The sequence below is a fragment of the Gobio gobio genome (genome assembly GCF_949357685.1).
Source record: "Gobio gobio genome assembly, chromosome: 17".
Taxonomy (NCBI): Eukaryota; Metazoa; Chordata; class Actinopteri; order Cypriniformes; family Gobionidae; genus Gobio; species Gobio gobio.
The window spans coordinates 4,437,634-4,463,997 of NC_137110.1; the positions used below are offsets into that span (position 1 = coordinate 4,437,634).

General features: G+C 38.0%; 1 protein-coding gene across 1 annotated transcript in view; it reads right to left on the reverse strand.

Annotated features, from left to right (window-relative positions):
* uba7 (ubiquitin-like modifier activating enzyme 7) overlaps positions 1 to 26,364 on the reverse strand; it is an 85,628-nt gene that overhangs the window by 23,697 nt on the left and 35,567 nt on the right. The window contains exons 18-22 of the mRNA XM_079840950.1: positions 25,459 to 25,533; positions 22,643 to 22,841; positions 22,470 to 22,561; positions 15,530 to 15,622; positions 13,819 to 14,010 (exon numbers count right to left, since the gene is read on the reverse strand). Of these exons, the coding sequence (XP_079697076.1) occupies positions 13,819 to 14,010; positions 15,530 to 15,622; positions 22,470 to 22,561; positions 22,643 to 22,841; positions 25,459 to 25,533 (651 nt within the window). The remainder of the gene's footprint in view (positions 1 to 13,818; positions 14,011 to 15,529; positions 15,623 to 22,469; positions 22,562 to 22,642; positions 22,842 to 25,458; positions 25,534 to 26,364) is intronic.

The following is a 26,364-nucleotide window of genomic DNA, read 5'->3' on the forward strand; positions in this document are numbered from 1 at the left end:
TTGTCATTTTGCTTTTATTTGCTATTGCATTTGTGTTATGTACTGTATTGCAATCATTGACTGTAAAAAAATATTGACGTTGTGTCTGTGACGTCACCCGAAGTTTTCCGACTCACGATAACTGAAAATGAGCAAAGAGGTGGGACGTGGGTGGAGCTGAGGTGTCAGGTTGCAGAAACCACGCCCATCTAGCTCGACCATAGTGGCAATCCACCTGTCACTCAAGTAGCCACGCCCTTAATTATACAGAACTTTAAGGCTTAATATAATTTAAACGGATGAGTTATTAAAAAAATTAAGCCCCTCACAGTAGTCATGAAGGGTAAAATTAGCCGTATAGACCAAAAGCACTTTTTGTACCAGACTGTAAACGTGTTCTTCTGCTGTAAAATTGGGCATTTTAACATGAGAGAGATACAGATTGGACTCCCTTTTGGAGCCTGTCTCTGGTGGCCAGTCGATGCATTGTAGGTTAAGTCAAGTCCATGTTGGATTCAAGAGAGACCGTGGGGTTGCCGCTTGATTGCAATAAATGTGAAAAGACGGATGCAACAGCTTGAGCAGATTCTCACAATGTGCTCGCCTACAACAACAGAGGGTATGCATTGATGTCACTTTCCCACCAGAACACGCCCCCTCCGCCGGACTGAGTTATAAAAACTTCTGTGGCCTTCAGATGAGCTCAAGAACAGTGTGTAGAGCTTCATGGAAAGGGTTTCCGTGGGTGAGCAGCTCATCCAAGCCTTACATCACCAAGAGCAATGCAAAGCGTGGGATGCAGTGGGGTAAAGCGCGCCGCCACTGGACTCGAGCAGTGGAGACGTGTTCTCTGAGTGACCAATCACGCTTCTCTGTCTGGCAATTCGTTGGACGAGTCTGGATTTGGAGGTTGGTAGGAGACGGGACTTGCCTGACTGTAAAAGTTTGGTGGAGGGGGGGTTATGGTGGATGTTTTTTTTTCAGCGGTTGGGCTTGGCCCCTTAGTTCCAGTGAAAGGAACTCCTAATGCTTCGGCACACCAAGACATTTTGGACAATTTCATGCTCCCAACTTTGTGGGAACAGTTTGGGGATGAGCTCCTGTCCCAACATGACTGACCAGTGCACAAAGTGTCGCTCTATAAAGACATGATGAGTGAGTTTGGTGTGGAGGAACTGGACTGGCCTGCAGAGAGTCCTGACCTCAACCCGATTGAACACCTTTGGTATGAATTAGAGCGGAGACTGAGAGCCAGGCCTTCTCATCCAACATCAGTGCCTGACCTCACAAATGCGCTTCTAGAAGAACGGTCAGAATATCCCATAAACACACTCCTAAACCTTGTGGAAAACCTTCCCAGAAGAGCTGAAGCTGTTAGAGCTGCAAACTCCATATTAAACCCTACAGATTAAGAATGGGATGGCATTAAAGTTCATGTGCATGTAAAGGCAAGCATCCCAAAACTTTTGGCAATATAGTGTATATCGTCCAGCCCTAGAACGTGTGTAGTTCATGTCAGTGTTTATTTAAAAACATCCAATTTTGCAAAATATAAGATGGTAAATATTTAATTGACGCGTTGTCAACACAATAGGGTATGAGTTTACCCTAAAATTTGACATATTGACAAAATATTAACTGGTAGTGATGTCAAAACATAATATAATGTGCTTATTTGACTCCTAATATCATTCATTTGTTATGTCGGTTGTGATGTAAATAAAGCACTAAAAACCGAAGAAGAGTATTACAACATGTCGGCGGGAAACTTACGGCTCATATATTCCTGCCCGGGGAACACGCAACAAAGGGGATGAGGCCATGTTGGGCTGCTTTAGAGAAGAGGAAGAATAGAGGGTATGCATGTGACATACATTACACCCACTGAGTGGCAAAAAGACTGAATGCCATGAAAAACACATCTAAAACAGGAAACAGCTTTGAGATTAAATGTACAAACAGATTTGACAAGAAATCAGAGGTATATTTTTACAGACTTCCGAAACCTACGGACAAGAGAAGCAAATGGGTCTCTGCAATTCACAGAAACAACTGGACTCCAGGCAGCGAAACAACCTGATTTATTAATATCTCAATTTTAATATCTCAAAACTCAATTTACTTGCAATGTCTGGTTATTGGTTTGCGTGTAAACCCGGATAACAGGTCATTTCAATGAGAAGATTTTTGTGAATCAGCCTATATCAACTTTAAACTGAAGTCAATAACTGAACTTAAGTTTTTTTAAGTAATGAGATTCAACTCAAAAACTTAAGTTGGTTAAATAATTGTAAAGAGTTAAAGTAATGAAACATAATTTGGCATACTTATTGATGATATTACTGTTTTGTTTTACCTTGAAAGGAGCTAGTGAAAAGTGTGATATTGACCCAAGTTTTGTTGTTTTCATAGACTAGCCCTGCCAATTAAGCACACTGTGGCTTTTACGGCCGAGCTTGGATTCCTCGAGGATATGTTTGCATGGAAAACATCTTAATTGAAAAAGTGTTTTCATGTGTCTGTTCTTTTTACGGGCACATTCCTCTCTGTTCATCCAATGGTGTCGTATGTTGATGAAAACAAACAATTGCAGTAAATTAAACAGGTTGTTTACTTTCCCCTCATAAGACATTATCACCAAATTTTACTGTGTGTCTGAATACTCGATTCTGATTGGCGGGAAGGTGTGCAATAAAACCGTTTAGACAACAGATCTTTCTGGTTCTCGAATCTGATTGGCTGAGAGCCTTTTCCAGCCGTGAGATATTCTAGTGATAACGGCACTATAACCATAGATATACATAATAAAGGATAGATGTCTCGTCCGCACTGCTGGCCAATGGCGGCCATCTTGTCAAAGTCAGCTCGCTCACTCGTAACATTGTGTTTTAATGGTGCGTGTACTTTTTAAATAACCATAACTTGCTCAATTTTCTACCGATTTTCAAACTGTTTGGTTTGTTATAAACGTCAGAGATGTAGTTATTACACTGCATTCTTATGAATAATTATGCATAATTTGTTCAAGCATCCAGAATTAATTACGTTTGTAAGAAACCAAACCATTTGTGTTTGTGCAGATCACTCGCCTTACATCAGGGACCACAGAGAAAGCTTGCCTGTGACAAGATGGCCGCCGGTGATGACCTTAGAGACTCCGCCATAAGACATCGAGTCTTTATTATGTATATCTATGACTATAACCGCTTCACCGTTTGTATCATTCCGCTTGCGGTGACTGTCATGGCGGTCGAGCAAATCCACCATTCGTTTTAAAAACACTACTATACGTGCACACACATACGTCACTCACACACAGAGCGGAGATCGCCGATCACTCAGTAATAAAACAGCTTCGCTACTGAACCGCTACATTATATTTCCCAGCAACGAGGGGATTACGTTGCTATTTTGAAGTAATTAAACACATGCAGCTTCATTGTTAATAGAGAGAGAGATCTCAGATCTCTAAAACATTTAAAATGCACAAGGATTGTGTGTTAATTTAATGATCAATCTAAATGATGTCTGACAGTGCAAGTATTCTCTCAGCTTTTTCCATCAGGTACACACATGGTTTTTTAGTTTAAGATTAGCTAATAGAAACCAGAACTTTCCCATCTAATTTAAAGACTGATTCCAGAACCGCTGCTGCACATGGAGGGAGAATTATGGGAAAGCTCGTCTTTCCTGCACTCAACACTGCGGGTAATGAAAATAACACGGCCTGTGGTCTGATTGATCCCAACTACCAGCTGAAAATCACTGCTGAGGGAAAGAGTTCGGAGCCAAAAGACTATTGAAATCACTAGTGATGGGTGTGTTTTGTCAATGTCTGGTCTTCTTTGCAGCCTTTTCTGGTCAAGAATCACTCCCTTAAACAGAAAGACACCATTTGAAAGACATTTAACCGGGGGGAAATAGCTGATAACACAATAATAGCTTGAAAAATTACATAACTGCATCTATCCATCCATCCATTTCTTACCACCAGGAATAGTTGACATGATTGAACCCCTCTTGGTGTGGTCTTGTGATGGCCGGCCAGGACACAACGCACGACTCTGCTATATGAAGTATGGCTTAATGACTTCACCATGCAGACATATGGAAAGTATGCAGTATGCACACTTCTAAAGCAGTTACTTTAGACGGCCACACAAATTTTTTGGCAATCATTCTGGTGCATGCCTATGAAAAATTACCATTTGATTTGAATGAAAACCAGAGGGATTTTTTGTACTCACTCAGCCATACGATTGCTATAAAAATAAAAAATTTTAAAGTAGAAAGACTGAAGGCCAAAGCGGCCAAAGATCAAAGCTCAAATACGGATGGTGCAGCCTGGTCTCATTGTTAATACGCAACTTTCAAAAGATACTTTTGTACATTTGGATAGATGCTGAAACGCACAATATGGACGTACATTTAAATGTAGAATTATTACGTTTTTACAGCTACAAAACATTACATATTTACAAATCTTTTAGGATGAATTTTGTTCATACATAAATAATTTACGTTTTAGTGCAGCCAATATTATATGTTTCGGTGTGTATGAAATGTGTAGAACTACACTATGTAAAAATACACACATTCTCATGAGATCACATTGGATGGTGATGCACTAAATTTTAATTATGACTCTTAGTAGGAGAGCACTAGAGTAATAATTTCACAGTTACTCTCCAAATTAATGTAGAAACAACTTAAAGTCAGTGTGTGTTGTAATGGCATCTTTTATGAAGGCCAGTCTCACTGACACTAATACTGATACTGATGTCTCTATTAAACAGATTTTTTTTAAACATTAATGATAGACTTTCAACATTACAGTATAATTTAAATCTATCAAGTTCAACATTTATTAGGCTTTAAAAAATAACTTTTCATTGAATGAACTTAAAACAATCTTCACATAAACCCATTAAAATAATTGTCAAAATAATTGTCCCATCAAATGGCCGTCATATACATACAGAAATCAAATACGTTACAGTCTTAACTGCATAAATATAGATTAATCCTTATAAAAGCTACAGTTTTCTCTGTTGCCTTTGTTGTTTGATGAACATTAAAGGGGTCATGAACTGGCTTTTTAAATTTTGTGGTGACATATGGTTTTTTTACATTCAAAAACATCATAATGAATAAGTAAAAGGCTATTTTCTGCCCTGGTTTTGAGACTCTCAAGAAACGCTCGGTTTTGATGCACTGAAGACTTGGAAGTAAACGGCTAGGATTGGATAAGATTTGCATATTTAATGAGCTTCAGCTCCCTTGTCAGTGAAAGTGTGGGGGCAACCGGAAAGAATCGCCCAAAGGGCTCGCAAAATGCCTTTATCAAACAAACACAATGATTTCTCTCTCATCCACATGCGATTTCTTTTTTTAATTTGGCCCGCCCGATCAGTGAATATAAGCGCAAACCATACATAAACACACATGCGCGGGCGCCCTTAAAGTCAAGAGAGTGAACAACGCACATCAAGAAAAGAATGTTATTTCACTATTTAAGATAGCCGTCGGCAGCCGGGCTTACGTTTTGATAGCCCGTCTGAAAAACCCACAGCCCGGGACGTTGGGCTTTGCGAGCACTGGCCCATACATGTACGAGTCTGATCCCCAATCCCAATGAACCAACAACAACACAAATAAAGGATTATTCTGCCTTTGACAGCGTGCTAATGTTCAGTTAGACATGTACACAATCAACACAATCTGTGCCAATGCAATACTATCACATATTAAAACATGTTTTACTCGCATTAGTGTGTTGCTTCATTCGTTCATGTAATCTCATCCTGTCTGCAAATCCAGTCTCTTGTTTACAAATGAATCCGTGGTTAAATGAAGGAACAAACACGCAATGTCTTACCCACTTGAGCTCGATATTCATTAAAAATAAAAGTTTATCCATGCATACATAATATTGGAATCCGAGTGAAGCTTATGTGGTATGTTTTTTTCTTAAACGTTCAATGCGGTTATTAGCTCACGGTCGGTGGGCGGGGCTACAGAATCAGGCGTTTTTCTTTTTCTGTTGAGGCGATGCTTCGCTACACTCTGACATCACAGCCTGGCACATTCTGAGATCTCTCGTTTCCTGGGCCTGGTGTCAATAAAAGCTTTTCTTTGAATAACAAGGAGGTTTTCAGCTCTGAAACTTACAGGATATTCTTACATTACCATGACCTTTTATATATCAAAATCTCAAGGGAAAGTTGATTTCTCAGTTTATCACCCCTTTAATCTCAATCACAGCGTCTGGTTTATTAGGCTGCTGTCACTTTAAGATCTGCTGCTGCCGAATATGACGCGGATCTGACGCTGTCAAGCGCATCTCATTTCCTCACAACTCGAAGTTCATTTAAGACGTTATTTAACATCCGTTATTTAACGTGTTATTGTTCGTTCAAGCGCGAAAGAGAAATAAATTCTGGCTAATTTTGACAGCACTAGTGTAAATATATTCTTGTTTTATAAGAATATATGTTTATCACTGCACAAAGTTAGCATACCTATACCAAAGCATGGGCATCGGAGGCAAAAACAATGTGGGTGGGTCCTTGCTAAACGTATAGTTCGGAAAGACAAAATTACGGAAATCGCCATATCATTGAGAGCTGCAGTAGTGTAGGGATAAGATGCATGGCATCTAATTTTGACGCCAATAGAGCCACGGTTCGAATTCGCCTTACGCCGAACTCAATCTTCTCCCTTTTCCCATCACATATCAGATCGGAAAGGCATTTATTTTCAATAGAAATGAAGAAAATATTAGAAAAGTGGAAATAAAGCATCTAACGTGTTTAATAATAAGTGTTTATCGATTAGGGCTAGGTAAACAGACATGTGCTGAATGTTAGAGACGATAAAGTGAGTGGGTCCAATATCATTGATCGTAAAAAGTGGGTGGGTCTTGTCCCGCCCACATACAATGGTTCCGACGCCCATGCACCAAATATTCATAACGGTCCGAAGCTTCATGAAGCGGTGTTTTGAAATCGGTTATCACTATACAAGTCGTTATTTCGTTTTTTTGGCACGCCAAAAATATTCTCATCCCTTTATAATATTAATATTGAACCACTGTACTCACATGAACTGATTTAAATATGTTTTAAGTTCATTAATGGATCTTGAGAGAGGAAATGTCATTGCTGGCTATGCAGGCATCACTGAGTCTTCGGATTTCAACAAAAATATCTTCATTTGTTTTCCCGAAGATGGACGGAGGTCTTACGGGTGAGGAATAAATGACATTCATTTTTTGGTGAACTAACCCTTTAAAGAAATCAGTGCATTTCATTATCCTCCTTAAAACTTCATCAAGACGTCCTCATGTGAAGAAGGGAGTGTTTGTGCATCGTTAGAAAGCTTTAACTAAGACCAAATGCTCACTGATGACACAGCTCAGCTCTATTGTATGTGCTGATTATGCAAGTGAGTGCGCTCTACAGTAAACACTGAAAGAAAGAGTGAATGAACAAGTAAAGTTTTGAAACTCCATCATAAAGGGAATGCTTGAGAACAAAGAAATGGGGAGAAGCTTTGGGATTGAGCAGATGGGCTCTGAAACCTGCACTTCTCCCCACAGCCCCCTTCTTTCTTACTCGCTCGCTCTTTAAGAAGCTGTGAATGTTTAAAGGAATAAAAAGGCAGTCTCATTGGAGCTCGGGAAAATCTGGTTCTAATAGAGGAGTTTCCTGCGATGGCAGGAAATAGCTGTCATTACTGCAGGGTTCTCTTTCTGCCTCCTCACGCGTTTCTTCTTTCGTTCCCTCTCTTTCCAGCCAGCCGTAATTCATAAATGGCCAAATAAGGTGACACACAGGTCATATCCAAACAAATGCTCTCACCTCATAGCTTATAATCTCCACTCCATTTGGTCTACAACAGCAGCAGACACAACTAATACATTTTGTACGTGCGAGAGAAGAAGTTTAATTTGAGTTTTTAATTGTTAGTCCATGCATCAGATGGACTCTTTGGTCGTTGCATCCTATTTTGCTTTTCTTTTAAGCATCTCACATGCATGATTGTTGCATTTAAAAGCACATCTCAGATTCCTCTCCTCCCTGGTATTTAGATCAGATACCAAATCACTTTTAGATTAAGCAAAGATGGATAGCAAAACTAAACCACTATGGCAATAATCTATCCATTATGCTTCAACACTCGACATAGGGAAATATTAAGTAAAACTAGGGCCTTATGACTTCCACAATGCAGACGGAATCGCAGAATCCAGTCATAAAAATGGAATTTACTGTATATCGTGAAAGTTTTTTGATGAATACATCAACTAGCTCCACTTCACCTTCTTCGTTGCTCTGGTTGGTTGTAGCGCTATCCAATTGCGTGCAGAGGGAATTTGAAAGACAACCGTTTATCCCGCCCCTCGGATTGAGCCCTGCCAATGGTGAGTTACCAGACCCAACATCTTGATGTGGGTCTGGCTTGTCAGGCTAACTGAGAATCACTTCAGCAGTATTTTACCATTTAATTTGAGAATCGTCATATTAAACACACAGAAACTTAAAGGTCTTTACAGCAACCTGTCAAAATAAAAGTTCGGTTTAACTTGACAGAAATATATTACTGTTGTACAATAGAATTTAGATACGTCGCAATGTAATCATAATACCATCACTAATAATACTAATAAATTATGATTAAAACTTTTTTTGTGCAACACTTTGTTTGACATGTTTAATTTAATATGATTAAAAGATTGCTTAAATTAATGTTTTATGTCTTCATTTGATTGTCAGAAAAATTAAAATGCACAACAATTTCTGAAATAAAAAACTTTCAAAATGTTTTTTAAACTAAGAAAAACATTCTTAGAAATGTATTACTTTTAAGTTAATAAATTTATGTTTTTTATTAATTAATTAGACATGCTTTTTGATATTTAAAATTTAATTAAACCATTAAAATGAAATCCAGAAAACGTAAAACCTAAAACACAGAATTTGGTAAAAAAAATTAAATGGATTTGAAAAAAAATTAAAAAAGAGAAAAAAATTTAAACATATTTATAGGGCCCTAAACATGCGATTTTTGTTGTTGTACAAACACTACTGCATACACAAATTGTATGATTTCAATTAACTAAACATTTAAATCTCATTAAATTGGAGTCCAAAAAATGTAAGTAAAAAAAAAAAAAAGGGAAAGCAGAAATATTCAAATGGAAAAAAAATCGGAATCTGGGAAACTAAAGGCCCTATAAAATGCATAGAGCAGAATCACATGGGGAAAAATCTACATAAAGACTACATGAAGAAATTAATATTTTTATTAATCAAGGATGCATAAATTGATCAAAAGTGACAGTAGACATTTATCACAACTGTTTTCAACATTGATAACATCAAATCCTCATATGAGAATGATTTCTGAAGGATCATGTGACACTGAAGACTGGAGTAAGGAATAAATTACATATTAATTATATGATTATATTTAACAATATTGTTTTTACTGATTTTTATCAAATAAAAGCAGTCTTGGTGAGACTTCTTTGAAAAAAATTTAAAAATCTTATTGAGACCAAACTTTTGAACTGCATTGTATGTCATCTAAAGCGTTACAAGCACTGCCAGATGTTTGCTTCATCTATAAAAACCATCTATAAAAATATTAATGCCTACAGGTGAAAAGCCAAACTGCCAGAAATGGATTTATGAACAGAAGCAGGTTAAAACATGAAGGTCTATTTAATTTAAATTAAGCACAGATTAACCCTGTACAGATTGATGAATGTGTAGCAGAAACTTAGACCTTTAGACGCCGATTGACACAAATAGTAATGCATTCTGATGCTAGAAAAATTACAATGCAATGATGAATTCTATATAAAACCTTCAAATGAAACCTATCAAAGTCCTTTTATGTGTATAGCGCTCTTTACAGAGAATTGTGTCCCATTAAGCAGCCAAAGGCGAATGTGGCAAGAACAAAAAGGTGTATAGCAAGTAGAGGGAAAGAAACTTCAGAGGAACCAGACTCACACAAGAGATCAGTGGAGACACAAGCACACCAGCATCCCATGCTGACGACCAGCATCTAAAGGAAAACACATGCTGGTCTTTTCTGCAGGGATACGACAGACATGCTCTCATAAACTGCTAATAAGGACCTGAAGCATGTCACGGTAATAACCCCACGCAGAGCACTTTCTAGTCAAGGCACAATTCACATGGTAACGCTGGTGAATCTATAATAGGGGATACATTTAGCATTTCAAAAAGTTAAAGAGGTCCTATTATATCTGTTTACAAGATGTAAAATAAGTCTCTGATGTCCTCAGAGTGTGTATATGAAGTTTTAGCTCCAAATACCCCACAGATAATTTTTTATAGCATGTTTAAATTGCCAGGGCGTGCAAAAACGTGCCGTTTATGTGTGTGTCCCTTTAAATGCAAATGAATTGCTGCTCCCGCCCCCTTTCTAGAAGAGGGCGGAGCTTCAAGAGCTCGTGTTAGCAGCTCTGATTACCTCACGCAGACACACTGAAAATGAAGGAAACTGTTCAGCCTTTTATGTTCAAACCGGGGTCGGACAATGATGGAGAGACTCGAGAAGAAGTGACAACATGTAGAATAAGACGGGACGTTTCTGAATGGTTAGTTGATGAATTTATGGCTGATGTGGAGTTACTATCTTCAAGTTATTGATTAGCATATTCTGTCATGATAATCTATAAACCGCTCGTGTGGGAACTGTTGTAAGATACACAGAGACAGAAAAAATCTGCTGCATGAAGAGAGAACAGGTGTAGTTTAGTTTAATTACGGTTATAACTTATGTTGTCATATTGCTATTGCATTTGTGTTACATACTGTATTGCAATAAATGTAAAAAAAAAGACGGATGCGACAGCTTGAGCGACTCCCAAATGTGCCCGACTACAACAACTCTTCCTCTTCTCAACACGGCCTTTGTTGTGTGTTACCGGGGGTGGGGTTTATGTAAATTTTAGGGTTAGTGATGTCACTAACCCGTGAAGAAGCATGTTGTAGTCCCTACCAGGCGTTTGTTGTAGTCCTTAAAAAGTGATTTCTGTAAAAGAAAATATCTCCCTTTGCTTTGAACGTCGTAACTTTGCAGATGTTGTTTATGCTCAAACAGCGACATCACACACTCACTAAAGTTAAAAAAGTCAAATCATAATCAACCACCCCTTTAAGGAAAAAAACTGTTCACTAATAGAAATTCTTGACAGCATCTTATTGAAAACAATTTTTATAATTTAGTGCTTGCCAAAAACAAGTTACTTCCTAATCCGTTCCAAGTTACAAGGTCTAAAGATTGATAAACGAGTTCTCCGAAACTGTCTTGAGAGTGTAAAAATAGAGGAGGCTGTTAAAGAGGATGTCCTTGATGGAAAACAGGAAGCTAAGAGCATATCCTTCTTGCCTCAGACTAGATTTTCTTAGTCTCCCAGAAGAACCATCTTAGTATGTGACCTGTCAAATCATGAGATATAAAGTCAGAATTGCGTGATATAGACTCGAAATTCTGAGAATTCAGAGTATTTTTTCCCTAAGAATTGGACTTCATACTGGAAAGTCATAATTGTGAGGAAAAAAAGTCATAATTGACCGTTCGCAAAGACCCGCCCCCTTTAGTTACCGTTGCCATGTCCAACAAGCCGTGCTCTCACACACACACACACACACTATTACACAGTGAAAAACACATGGCAGAGCAAAGAGGATACTGACAACGCACTGATAGACAGGACAGAGTAGGTTACTTTGTTTCATATTAAAAGTCTCAACTCTAAAATGGTCATTTTTTTAAAGAATTGTAAACAATAAATAGCGTTTTGTGGCTCTTTAATGTGTGGTGACAGGTCGCTGTAGCGCCTCAGTTAAAGCTGCTCGTGAACCGATCATCTCTTCCTTCTAGTTAATTTATAGAATCAAATAAACATGAAGGAATGTTGTTTCAACCGCGTAAAGACGTCAGTACACAGTCTACCAACGTTAATCTTCAAACTCTCTTGACTGCTTTGTCGGACAAAAATGGCAGATTATGATTGGTCAGATCGCCTGTCAATCAAACTCCCAGCGAAGGGTGAATTGTGAGATAAAAAGCCGCAATTATCTTTTAAATTGTTTTATTCCATGGCGGAAACAAGCTTCCATAGTTATGCATTTCTGATCCACCTGAAAAGTGACTCTGTTGTTTTTCTTCTACCTAAATCCATGAAAAGTTTCAACTGGAAGCCACATTGCTGGAAAAGAGACTAATAGATGTTTCCACAGCTCAATTTAATACACTGACAGCTGACAAAGCCCCACGTGGCAACTACCGTATCACTACCACAGTCTAAACAAAGCTTTCGAAAAATGGAAATGTTAACTAATCGACTCAATAGTGTGTTTTCCGCCATGTATCAGTATTACAAAATAAAGCATGTTCTAGCAAACGCTTAACTCATCCCATGTGTGGAAACGTTTCCGCACATCCTGGACTTGGAAAAGACTCGTGAAAACTGTGCCAGTCATATGAAAAAAAGGTATGCAAACAAAACAAAAAGGATGGAAAAAGTGAAAGGGAAGACACAGTGGTCCTAAAAAGATCACACAATTAAGAAAGATATTACTGTTATTACCATATCAAATAAATGCAGACTTCTTAAAAAATCGTAACCGACCCCACACTTTTGAGCGAAAAAAACGCTTGTTAGGTGTTAAATGGTAAAATAATAGACAAAATAAAGACAAAAATCATTGTGTTGTGAAAGTTAGTGTAACACATTGTTAGATAATATGATGAACTACACCTGTGTGAACTTGAAGAGAACTGACTTCATACATCATCCACCGAAAACCACCTAAATGACGTGTCAGGTTATTTTAAAGCAATGACATTCATACATTTGTGTGGCTTTAGTGTCCAAATACTTTTCAGGGCCAGGACATGTTCTTGTAATCCAAACGGTGTGTGTGTATATGAGTGTTTTAAGAAAGGAAAGAGCCTGGACACTCCAGAAAATGGTGACATCGCACTAGTAACCTGAGCTTGTGTGTTTCAAAGCCCAGCTCAGCACTTGTCCCCTTGGGTGAAAATTACCCTCAACTCTGACCCCGCACATGTTGGTAGAAACAACACTCCCACCCCAGTGTGGAAGGCCATGTCTGGGGTAGCATTACCTCATCTGAAGTCTATCTGCACAAATCTTCTATGTTTGTGTCTAAGGATCTTGACTACAGTCGAGCGCACCGGCTCAAACACAAGCACCAGATTTTGCAAGCAACTCTTTCGAGGGTTCGCTGCTTTAATGCATGCACGTGTCTGTCTGAAAACTGTTGTCTAAATCTGAATGCGTTCCCTTTGAAAGTGGAAGTCCCCTAAATGGAGCAAACTCACCAGGTTGGCAGGTGATGGGTCTGCGGGGGTGAGTGTACAGTTACTAAGTGGTTTAGCCCTGAGGATGAAAGTAAGTTCACTAAAGCCTGCAGTGATCTAGACCCAGACAGAAGACTGATGCTGTACCCTTTCACCCCAGCCATCACCCCCGGCCCACATAACAGAACTCAACCACAGCACAAGAGTGATTATTGGGAACATATCTTTTAACTAGTACGCTTTGTTTATTAACACAATATGTTCTAGACACTTATGTAGAGACTAATATGTTGTTAGACTAAGACCATAAGCACAGTGATGCATGTAAATTCATATTACTATTAACTTTATTAAGATTCATATTTTCATTAGATTCATATTTTAATTGATTGTAATAAAGTGCATGACGCCTCTGGACAACAATCAGATGTGAGATGGTGATTAGAAGTGAGCAGCTTTGTCACTTACTGTAAATGTCGGGGCCGAACAAGGCAGTGAGAGGACAAAGTATTGGGTGGCCAAGTTCACATATGCGTTGCGGTAGGATGAGATTTGCCGGTGACCCTGGACAAGCTTATAGAGCTCCAAACACATCAGTCCAGCGATCGCAGCTGTCGTTGTGGCGATTGCTGGAATGATGCGGCCAGCAATTAACTTGCTCTGCAGATGAGAAAAAGTTTGGGATATTATTTACATATACACTCACCTAAAGGATTATTAGGAACACATACTAATACTGTGTTTGTACCCCTTTCGCCTTCAGAACTGCCTTAATTCTACGTGGCATTGATTCAACAAGGTGCTGAAAGCATTCTTTAGAAATGTTGGCCCATATTGATAGGAGAGCATCTTGCAGTTGATGGAGATTTGTGGGATGCACATCCAGGGCACGAAGCTCCCGTTCCACCACATCCCAAAGATGCTCTATTGGGTTGAGATCTGGTGACTGTGGGGGCCATTTTAGTCCAGTGAACTCATTGTCATGTTCAAGAAACCAATTTGAAATGATTGGAGCTTTGTGACGGTGCATTATCCTGCTGGAAGTAGCCATCAGAGGATGGGGACATGGTGGTCATAAAGGGATGGACATGGTCAGAAACAATGCTCAGGTAGGCCGTGGCATTTAAACCATGACCAATTGGCACTAAGGGGCCTAAAGTGTGCCAAGAAAACATCCCCCACACCATTACACCACCACCACCAGCCTGCACAGTGGTAACAAGGCATGACGGATCCATGTTCTCATTCTGTTTACACCAAACTCTGACTCTACCATCTGAATGTCTCAACAGAAATCCAGACTCATCAGACCAGGCAACATTTTTCCAGTCTTCAACGGTCCAATTTTGGTGAGCTAATGCACATTGTAGCCTCTTTTTCCTATTTGTAGTGGAGATGAGTGGTACCCGGTGGGGTCTTCTGCTGTTGTAGCCCATCCGCCTCAAGGTTGTGTGTGTTGTGGCTTCACAAATGCTTTGCGGCATACCTCGGTTGTAACGAGTGGTTATTTCAGTCAAAGTTGATCTTCTATCAGCTTGAATCAGTCGGCCTATTCCTCTCTGACCTCTAGCATCATCAAGGCATTTTCGCCCACAGGACTGCCGCATACTGGATGTTTTTCCCTTTTCACACCATTCTTTGTAAACCCTAGAAATGGTTGTGTGTGAAAATCCCAGTAACTGAGCAGATTGTGAAATACTCAGACCGGCCCGTCTGGCACCAACAACCATGCCACGCTCAAAATTGCTTAAATCACCTTTCTTTCCCATTCTGACATTCAGTTTGGAGTTCAGGAGATTGTCTTGACCAGGACCACACCCCTAAATGCATTGAAGCAACTGCCATGTGATTAGTTGATTAGATAATTGCATTAATGAGAAATTGAACAGGTGTTCCTAATAATCCTTTAGGTGAGTGTATATACACACACACATATGTACACGTGGTTTATGAATTACAAATACATGTTGACAGGTGCAAAAAAAGTCATGCAAACTATTAATGGTACAAGTAGTACAAGCAAATGCAATGGAAAAAAGCTCTTTCCTCAGGTGTTCTTCACTGTACATGTCCTAGAACTGAGGACACAAACCCCCAGAGGCGAATGTTGATCAATATAGACCTTGTCTCGCAAACAAAAGCACAGCAGAGCTGTTTGACAAAGACAATAGTCATTCACCTTGTGCCGGTCGGCTGTTGGTATATCATAGTTCTCTGCCCTCAGGTTGGATGTTGCAACTATATAGTCCATGTGGAAATTACTGTCATCATCCTGAAACACAAGAATAAAAAAGAGCTTATGGTAATGTACAAACAATGTTATTATTACAAGCACTGACACGTAAGGGACATTCTTGCATACGATCTTGGTTGTCCACACATGCATCAGATGCACATCTTTGGAGGCAAGTCTTAAGCCCTAGAGGTTGAAGTTCACAACGGCGCAATTTTTTTCTTATCAGTGACAAAGAGACTCGTATAATTCTTTCATTCAGGCAAGTGTTATACATCATTATAATCTGGCAGCCCAGTTTGTGCTTTATATTAATAAGAAAACTAAGAGAACTAATAACATTTCTAAAGGGCCCCAAAACTGTGCAGACTTCTAGGGGTTAATATCATCTGCAATTTTGCTTTAGGTAAATTTACTTTTTTTCGATATTTTTAGCGAAAATGTCATTAAAAATATACATTTTTGGACATTTATAGAAGAGTTGCATCATTTACGGTTGATTTTAATTACCTTTCAACTATGGAAAACACCCGTTGATGTTTCCATCAGCAAATATTCACCTACTAACCATCTGTTCACTTGCTACCACAGGGAAAAAACAACAGGGAAAAGTACCCGTTGTGTTTTTAAGTGTGATGCTGATTGTTATCTTTTAGTTTTATATTAAAAACAAGAAGAAATTAAAAACAGGAACAAAATGGCTTTGGCCCACATGTATCTTTGCACACTTTGGTACAACAGGTACTAGATAAAGATATCATACCACGTCATATTTAAACATTGATAGTTTCCAGTCTCCTATTGTGTATTCGTACGTAATTTCCCCTCTTTATTGCTCCAGATGCAACAGGTTTGAACTGCAAATCATATACTTAGTGATCTTTTTAAAGATAAGGCAATTAAAAACCAAACTTTGGTGTGATATTAGATATTGCAGGAATGCTAAGATCCACAGGTTTTGAGGTTTTGGCACTCTGCTTACGCCCCAGGCACCGCAGCACTACAAAGCCGGTCAAGTATTGGGTGTGTTGGGGGTAACTGCGGGGGTGTTTGAGCATAGTATATAATTTGGCAACCTGATGCCCCCAGAATCCCCCAAACACACATTCCACTGGAAAAACCAAACATCTGATCTGGCAAAGAATGCGTCATTGCTAAAAGCGCGCGTGCACACACACCCTTGCACATGCATATGGACATACGATACAAAACAGTGGGGGCCCAGGTCTATTTGTTATCATTTAATTACGTTTTTGCATTACAAATTATATTATCAGCATCAAAAACATTAAGAATTTCTTAATATATGGAATTTTTCTCTTTTACTTTAATGATAGACGCATGTTTCAACAAGCATCCTGATCCAGGGTTACTGTTGTGAACTATACTGTCTGACTGTTACTGTCACAACTATGTTGTGAGTTAAAAAAATGACAAAAACACAACCAACATTACTAAAACTTTAACTTAAATTAAAGTGAAAACAAAAAAGTAAAATAAAAAATATATACAAAATAAATAATTATAAAATATAATTAAAAATTGTAAAGATCCCCTGAGGGTAAAATCAAGTTTTTAATGTCGTTTATATGTCCATGTGGTGTTTTTAATACGCTTTCAGACAAACCATGTGCAAATTCATAAGTCAATGCCATTGCTGAGTCTCAAAAACACAGTTTGAAATCGCTGGTGTTTCTGACGTCACAAACGACCTTGTGACCAATCACGTCAGAGTGTGGGCGGGGCTTTAGCATATCATTAACTATTTTCTGAATCAGTGGAGTCTCAAAGGAAGCAGGTTATCCTGCTATACTCTTCTGTTGATATGAAAAAACAGGTATTTTTAACAATATAGCAGGTGAATTATGTGCATGATGTATATTACGATGTTATGATAAACTATATGCCTTTCTCCATTGACATTCTAAGATGTTCAAAGCGTTTCTAATGGTGCGTTCACACCAGACGCGAATGAAGTGTTAAGCGTGAGTGATTTACATGTTAAAGGGTTAGTTTCATTTCGAAACACAGCATCATGAAGCTTCGAAGCGTTATGAATCAGTGAGTCGATTCATGATTCGGATCGCGTGTCAAACCGCCAAACTGCTGAAATCACGTGACTTTGCCGATCCAAACCACTGAATCGACTCACTGATTCATAATGATTCGAAGCTTCATGATGCTGTGTTTTGAAATCGGTCATCACTATAGAAGTCAATATTTAGGGTTTTTTTGCGCACAAAAACTATTCTCGTCGATTTATAAAGTTATTGTAGAACCACTGTAGTGAGATGGACTTTGTAACGACATCTTTAGTGCCTTTTATGGGTCTTGAGAGTGTAAAGTGTATTGTGCCAATGGAGATCATTTGTGTCTGAAGATGAACGGAGGTCTTACGGGTGTCCAACGACATGAGGGTAAGTCATTAATGACAGAATTTTAATTTTTGGGTGAACTAACCCTTTAAGTCAATGCAAAGATGCAAATAGACATTCAGAGCGAATGAGGCGGCGTGATTGACGTGATTTGCGTGAATCGCACGAGTTGAAAAATCTGAAGCACCTTAAAGGTCCTTTCACACTGGACGCGATTTTGACGCGCGAATAATTCGCGCAATGGTTTTATTTTTTGATCAGCTGTTTGTGTAATGAGTGCTTTCACACCGAACGCGAATGTGCTGCGGCGAAAAAACGATGTTTATTTTTTCCGTTTCGATGTCGATTTTTTTTAACACTCGCAGCGACAGAAAAGGCTTAAACCAATCACATACAAGGAAACAAAGGTCACGAAATGTCCAGTTGATGTCACTAGCCATTCAATCAACATTAACCTTTGCCAGGTATGGCATTTCTCACAAGATTACAGCTGTAGTTGTGTTTACAGCTGTACAGATGCAGATGTGTTTGCCCACTATAGGCTACAGATATTATAATCAATAAATTTTTTTTAATCTAATTGCGTCCGCGACTATAGAAAGTGAATGTGTTTCCGTCAGTATGACTGTGGCACTTAAATGTTTACATTGTGACTCAACTGGAAACACAGCAGCTCCGGATCGAGCCGTTCCTTTAGAGTGTGTGTGTGTGTGTGTGTGTGTGTGTGTCGTCAGATGCGCTGCTACCGTCTCTGTCTGGAGGAGCTCCTCAAATTGTCAAACGGACATTTGAAAGTAAGTGCGGAACCGGCCATGATAAAGTTTTAGCTCCTGTAGAAGATTAGCATACTCCCCTTCAGACTCTCTGTTCTTTAGACTGGGTGCACCCAAAATCACCTTCTCTGTCTTTTAAAGAAAATTAAAAGCTTGTCTCCACTGAATGATTACGTGTCCGTGTTTTCTCAGCTGTCGGCACGAATGTTTTGGAATGTTGGAGTTCTGAAACGTCGCAAACTCGCGTCGCGGCTGGTGTGAATGGTTTTGACGCGAACTATTCGCAAACGAAATATTCGCTTTTTCCGCTTCGCTTTTCCGTTACGTGTCCGGTGTGAAAGGGCCTCAAGAATGCTGATTTTTAGAAGACAGACTCTGTAGATGTAGAACTGGAACATGTTTTGTGTAACATTAGCAACACATTATTAGATGTTTGATAACTTAGTCAAGCAAACGGCTAATATTAATTTCTGGTACATGTCCGATGTTGTAAAGAGTGATACATAAAACCATTGTGATACATCGACTTGTAGACGAGCCTGTGTGAGTGAGTGGAGGCGGGGCTCATTTATATATTCATCCGTGTGTACTAAATGAAGCAAGGGTGTAGAGTTACATTCAAGCTATTTTAAAGGGGTGGTTGATTATGATTTGACTGTGATGATGACTGTTGCTGTTTGAGCATAAACAACACCTTTTAAAAGTTATGAAGCTCAAAGTTCAAAGCAAAGGGAGATATTTTCTTTTACAGAAATCACTTTTTAAGGACAACAACAAACGCCTGGTAGAGACTACATAAACTTCCTCCCGGGTTAGTGACATCCCTAACCCTGAAATTTACATAAACCCTCCCCCTGGGAACACGCAACAAAGGGGATGAGATTATCATGACAGAATATGCTAATCAATGACTTGAAGATAGTAACTCAACATCAGCCATAAATTCATCAACTAACCGTTCAGAAACGATCGGTCTCATTCTAGTCTCTCCATCATTGTCAGACTCTGATTTGAAGACCAAAGGCTGAACAGTTTCTTGAAGCTCCGCCCCATGAGCAGCAGCTCATTTGCATTTAAATGGACACACAGCACGTTTTTGCTGAAAATTTCACATACACACTCTGGGGATATCAGAGACTTGTTACATCTTGTAAAAAGGGGCAATCAACCACCCCTTTAAGGCATGAATAAATTTTTTCACAGGAAAAAAAACATTTGAATGTGTCATTTTGGTGATCATAGATGAGTTTTAAGGGATACAATGATTGACAGGAGGACAAAAACTCCATGATACTAACATTGAGCTTGAGATCAATGTCACTGATTTACTTACATTTGATTAGTGACCTAGAAAACAGAGCAGAATCTGAAATATTTTTTTCTTAATTTTAAACTCCTAAAATTTTATTTGAATCCCATTTTCTATGTGTTTTTAGACATTTGAACCCGCAAGTGCATGCATATACAGAAACCTTTGCCTAACTGTTGCCATATGAACATTTCCAAACAGATAGCTTTCATCTTCAGAGAAACAAGACTAAAGACAGAGGCAACCAGAGAAAAAGAAATGGAGAACAGATAGAGATTTTAAGACTGAAGAGATTGTGAAAATCAAAGACAGACACACAGAGAAACACGTAGACTGAGACTAATCCTCTTCCTAACAGAACACACAACTGACTCTGCCGCCCGTTCAGTCCCTATGTACTGTATGTGTGTGGAAGCCCATGTGTCATGCAGTCATGACAAACGACAAAGCCAACACTGAGCAAACCAGCGTGCATCCAGAGCTTCTCATAAGACCTGTCTGTCTGCCGGACACCCTCTATTTGAGAAGTATGAAGAAGATCTGTCTGAACAGAAAGGATGACTGTTCTCTCTCATCTGCTATGGATGGAGCTGGTTAAGGGTCGATGAAATCTGCAGTCGGGGTTGGATGTTTCAGGGCCAATTTTGTGGTTCACTGAGACCTCCTACCTGAGAGTGGACGCCAACATGTCTGACAGGCCTAGTGCACACACCAAATGTGTGAGTTTACTGGGGAGGCCAAAGTTAACACGCTAACTCTTCAGACTAATTTTATGTTTATGCCCTGTAATAAGGGCACTGTAAGTCGCTTTGGATAAAAGCATCTGCCAAATGCGTAAATGACTAAATGACTAAAATGTTTAACGCCACTAAAGGAGTAATTCACACACAAATGAAACTGTTTGTTCCTCATGTCATTACAAACCCATATGGTTTTCTTAAAGTTAAACAAAAATGTTTTGCAGAATGTCTAAGCTACTTTCGGTTCTATGGACATTATCAAAAACATGAAAGCCGGGAACTAAACAGGTTTTGCAAAATGTAAATAAATAAATAAATAAAATAAAAAGTAAACGTTATGATGTTAAATTATGCATATTGACAGCCCACACACTGTCCCAGTATATACAAACACACAAATGTGTTTACTATTATTTTGTTTTTCTAATATCTTTGTCATTCTGTGCTTTATACAAATGTTGGGCCCTATGATTTCTGCGATGCAGAAAACACGGATGGAATCGCATAACAAAGGTAATTTACTGTATAACGCTGAGTTATTGAATTTGTGAGTTTATATGGAATTTGTCAGTTTTTTGATAGCATCTATCCATCATAAAAGTGCATCTATCTATCTATCATAAGAGAGCATCTATCCATCATAAAAGTGCATCTATCCATCATAAAAGAGCATCTATCTATCATAAAGTGCATCTATCCATCATAAAAGAGCATCTATCCATCATAAAAGAGCATCTATCCATCATAAAAGAGCATCTATCCATCATAAAAGAGCATCTATCTATCATAAAAAAAACATCCATCCATCAGAAAAGAGCATTCATCCATCAGAAAAGAGCATCAATCTATCATAAAAGTGCACCTATCTATCATAAAAGAGCATCCATCCATCATAAAAGTGCATCAATCCATCATAAAAGTGCATCTATTCATCATAAAAGTGCATCTATCATCATAAAAGTGCATCTATCCATCATAAAAGTGCATCTATCGATCATAAAAGAGCATCTATCGATCATAAAAGAGCATCTATCCATCATAAAAGTGCATCTATCCATCATAAAAGAGCATCTATCTATCATAAAGTGCATCTATCGATCATAAAAGAGCATCTATCGATCATAAAAGAGCATCTATCCATCATAAAAGTGCATCTATCCATCATAAAAGAGCATCTATCCATCATAAAAGAGCATCTATCGATCATAAAAGAGCATCTATCTATCATAAAGTGCATCTATCCATCATAAAAGAGCATCTATCCATCATAAAAGAGCATCTATCCATCATAAAAGTGCATCTATCCATCATAAAAGCGCATCTATCCATCATAAAAGTGCATCTATCATCATAAACGTGCATCTATCCATTATAAAAGAGCATTTATCAATCATAAAAGTGCATCATGAATGCACATGAATTAATAAAGCTGTATTTGCTCAAAATGTGGCTTTTGTAGTTTCTAGTTTCTTTCACAGTTTCTCGTGCACACACGAAAATCTGTATATTTTTATTTTTGCAAAGGTCCCTTTAGGGCTCCGTACTAAACATGTAATTTTCGTTTAAACTTTTAATAAATTGTTCAAGTTTCAAGATTTCAATTAATTAGACATGCTTTTTGATTACTAAAAATGTTATTTAACCATTCAACAACAACAACAACAAAAACCAAAAACCCAATCCAGGTACCTTCTCAAACTCTTGTGGATGCATCCGGAAGTTTTGGTCCCTCAGCTGGAGTTTGGACAGCTTCTCCTTTAACATCTCCAGCTTGACTTTGTCTAAGAGATGCAGTGAGGGATATTTTAATATTCTTTAATATTCTTAATTGTATAATTTCATGTTACGCCTAAAAATCTCACCATCCTCCTTTCTCTCCTCATTTTCCTCTTTCAGCTGCTGGTCGGTCACTGCGATCTTGACACTAGTTTTAGGAGTGAACTCTGGGACATTTACTCCCTGCAGAACGCTCTGAATGTCAGCACGGTTTCTGGAGCCCGTGATCCCATAGATCTGGCCGTATAAATTGGCCGCTGCCACAATGAAGTCCATATGGGTGGTCTATAAAACAAGACAAAACAGAAATCGTCTCAAATATAAGGCGAGACACTACATGTGAATAGGGATTTTTTTTAAATTAGAAGATATCACTGTGAAACTTCTACAGTTTATTACTGGCACAAACATAAGATAAAAATGTATTACAAGTTGTGTGTAAATTAATGTTTTAATATGCAAATGAGGCCTTATATACTTAAATATACACTACTTTGCATACATTTCCAAAAACAAAATCTAGAGATTGGAAAGGACCAGGTTTAAAATGCTTGGTTGTATTTGTTGACATATTAAATGACAGGGCTTTAACAGGGGGGATTCTGAGTATCTGATTTTGTGCTTTAGTACATTAGAGAATACTGACAATCGACTTAAAAACTCAATTTTCGCCATGTTGTTTGGAGTAAAAGGACCTATAACTCAGGATAGTAATGATATATCAACAAATCCCTCTGGAAAAGCCTTCAGAATATAGTTAAGCATAAGACTAGGTGCTACTGAAGTGGATATATCTGACTTTTAAGATAAACCAGCCTTAGTTTTATATTGTACAATTTCATACATTTCTATTGAAACCCCCAAACTACAAACACAATATATATTCAGTTCATTAATATCAGTAGTGTATAATATTTAAAACGCATAGAAATTGATAAATGAATAAATTGTTAATAGCCTTAAGCTGAAGAGAACCTTAACAAACACACACAACAACAATCACACACACTGAAATTGTTTACTTTCTTTTTACTAGCTCTTGCAAGTGACCGCCGTCTTTTCTATGAACGTTTATGAGCTGATTTCGGCGTTGTCTGCATTTTCTCTCAGGCGGAGAATAAACAAGGAAGCGGCAGCGCGTATCACGTGACGTGTGAGAACCAATCACGTAGTTGGAAATTCACATCGACCAATCAGATGTGTTTTTCGGCAGTAGATTCCCCGCCCATATTTGGATTAGACAGCGCTGTGTATGAGACTGGGAGCTTTACAATGAGACCAGACATGACGGTTTTCTGTGAATGGACACGGCACGGCACTCACGTTAGAATCATAGACTGTAAAAAAAATATGGACGTAGTGAGTTTTGAAGCGTAAAGGCCTTTGCACACTGAGTCCGAAATTTTCGCATGCGTTTTTTCGTATTAGTGATCCGAAAAATTCATCACACACACAGAGACCTTGGACACTGAGTCCGATGCGTATTAATGAATGCGTTACGAAAAAAAAACACAAAACCATACAAAATGACGTCTACAAGTAGTGATGAAGTTTTTTGTCCTCTCTCTTCTTAAAAAGAGAAAAAGAAAGTTTCGGAGGACGTGACTGACATAACGTGAGGTTGAATCTATTTTTTGACGTGCGAAAATTTCGCCTGCGAATATCGGACTCAGTGTGCAAAGGCCTTAAAGTAGGGTTGAGCGGGTCTTGTCATCGTGCATCACATCAGGATAATAGAAAATGGGCAAAGAGGCGGGACGTGGGCGGAGCTGAAGTGATGCGATTACTTACAGACAGCAGACAAACGGCAATCCACCTGTCACTCAAAGTGGCCACGCCCTTAATTATGCAGAACTTTAAGGCTTTATATAATGTAAACCAATGAGTTATAAAAAAATTCACCCCCTCACAGTCGTCATGAAGGGCAAAATTAGCCGTATAGACCAAACCCACAATTTGTCTCAGACTGTAAACATGTGTTCTTCTGCTGTAACATGGAGCTCAATGAGAATCTGCTCCTTCTAGTGGCCAGTCGATGAATTGCAGTTTAAGTCACTTCCATGTTGGATTCAAGAGAAAATGCGGGAGGTTGCCGCTTGGTTAGAATGCTAAGTTTTGGTGATTTCCGGTAGAAATCTAAAGGTGCAAGTTGACAAAATATAATGAAATAACCAACTTAATTTGTATTGTTGACATTTTTTATTTTGACATGAAAGCTACATGTTAAAGGAGCAAACTGGCCCAAAATCTCAAAATTTACCAATGCATGGAAAAAAAATTTCACCTGCCATGTCTCGCCCTAAAAGCTGGCAGAACTAAAGCAAAACTTTGTGTTTGATTTTGAGCTTTGGGTGGAAAAAACCTGCCATGGATCACATGTAGAGAAACAGAACTACAGTGGTTAACAGGAAATGATGAGAGGAAAGTGTGTAGCACATTCATAAAACAACACTTCCCAAAATGGCTTAACCATTGAATTCAAATCGACTGTGACGAGTTAAAAGGCAAAAACAAATCTTACCAAATGATGATAACGTTTATAAAGAATCAAGACAAAGGAAACAATGGGCCATACAATTGAATAATGGCTGCAGAGCGGAACCTTTTGCATATCTAGCCTAATTAAAATATTTAGCAGTTTGTCTGAAAGGGTTTCTGGGAAAAGCACGAGCTGTTTGCTAATGTGCCTCTGTGATTACCTGAGTGTGTGTGTGTGTGTGTGTGTGTGTGTGTGAGAGGGGTCGGGGGTTTAACACGTTTTCACTTTGCTTTGTTAATCTCAGGTGATCAATATCAGATAGTATCTAAATCACACCAGGAGAGAAACCGTGAGTCGTAAAGTTAAGGCATTCCTGTCTGCAGGGGATGATGGGAGATTCCAGAGACTGTGTGTAAAACTTACATTGTTGGTGTCAAAGGTCAAAGGATGTGGACATCTTTTTGAGCCCATCCAGAACGGAAGTCCAGAGCTTGTAACCTATGAGGACAAGAGTGGGAAGGAGAGGAGAAAAAGTGTTTTTAAAAAGCATTTACATTTTCTTTTAATGTTTTTAAATATATTATTTATTTCATTGTTTATTTATATATATATATATATAAAAATAAACAATGAAATAAATAATATATTACACATTAATAATATATACACATATATATACACACACATATACATACATATACACACACACGCATTCACACAAACACATATTTTAGTATTATTTGTATTATATTTATTATTAAATGTTTTACTATTTGCTCATTTTAAAAATGCTCTTTAAACATTATTTACTGTTAAGATAAAGAATCTGTTAAAGATGACAGTTCTATTGATATTATATCCAATATTACATCTTTATGGAAGACCAATTATATTTTAAAATATTGTTATATATATATATATATATATATATATATATATATATATATAGACACACACACACATTTTTAAATTATTATAATATTTTTATTTATTTGTATATTTTTTAAGGCTGTCAAATGACTAATCGCATCCAAAATCAAAGTTTGTGTTTACATAATATATGTGTGTGTACTGTGTATAATTATTGTGCATATTTGAATACACACAAATACAATATTTGCATGTATATACACTGTATATATACACATTTACATTATACATAAATATGAATATTTTATATATAAATATAACAATTTTCTTAAATATATGTGTATTTATATTATATATATACATAATTATACACAGCAAACTTTTATTTTGGATGCGATTAATCGTTTGACAGCACTATCATTTTTTATTATTTTTATTATAATTATGATCAAATGCTCA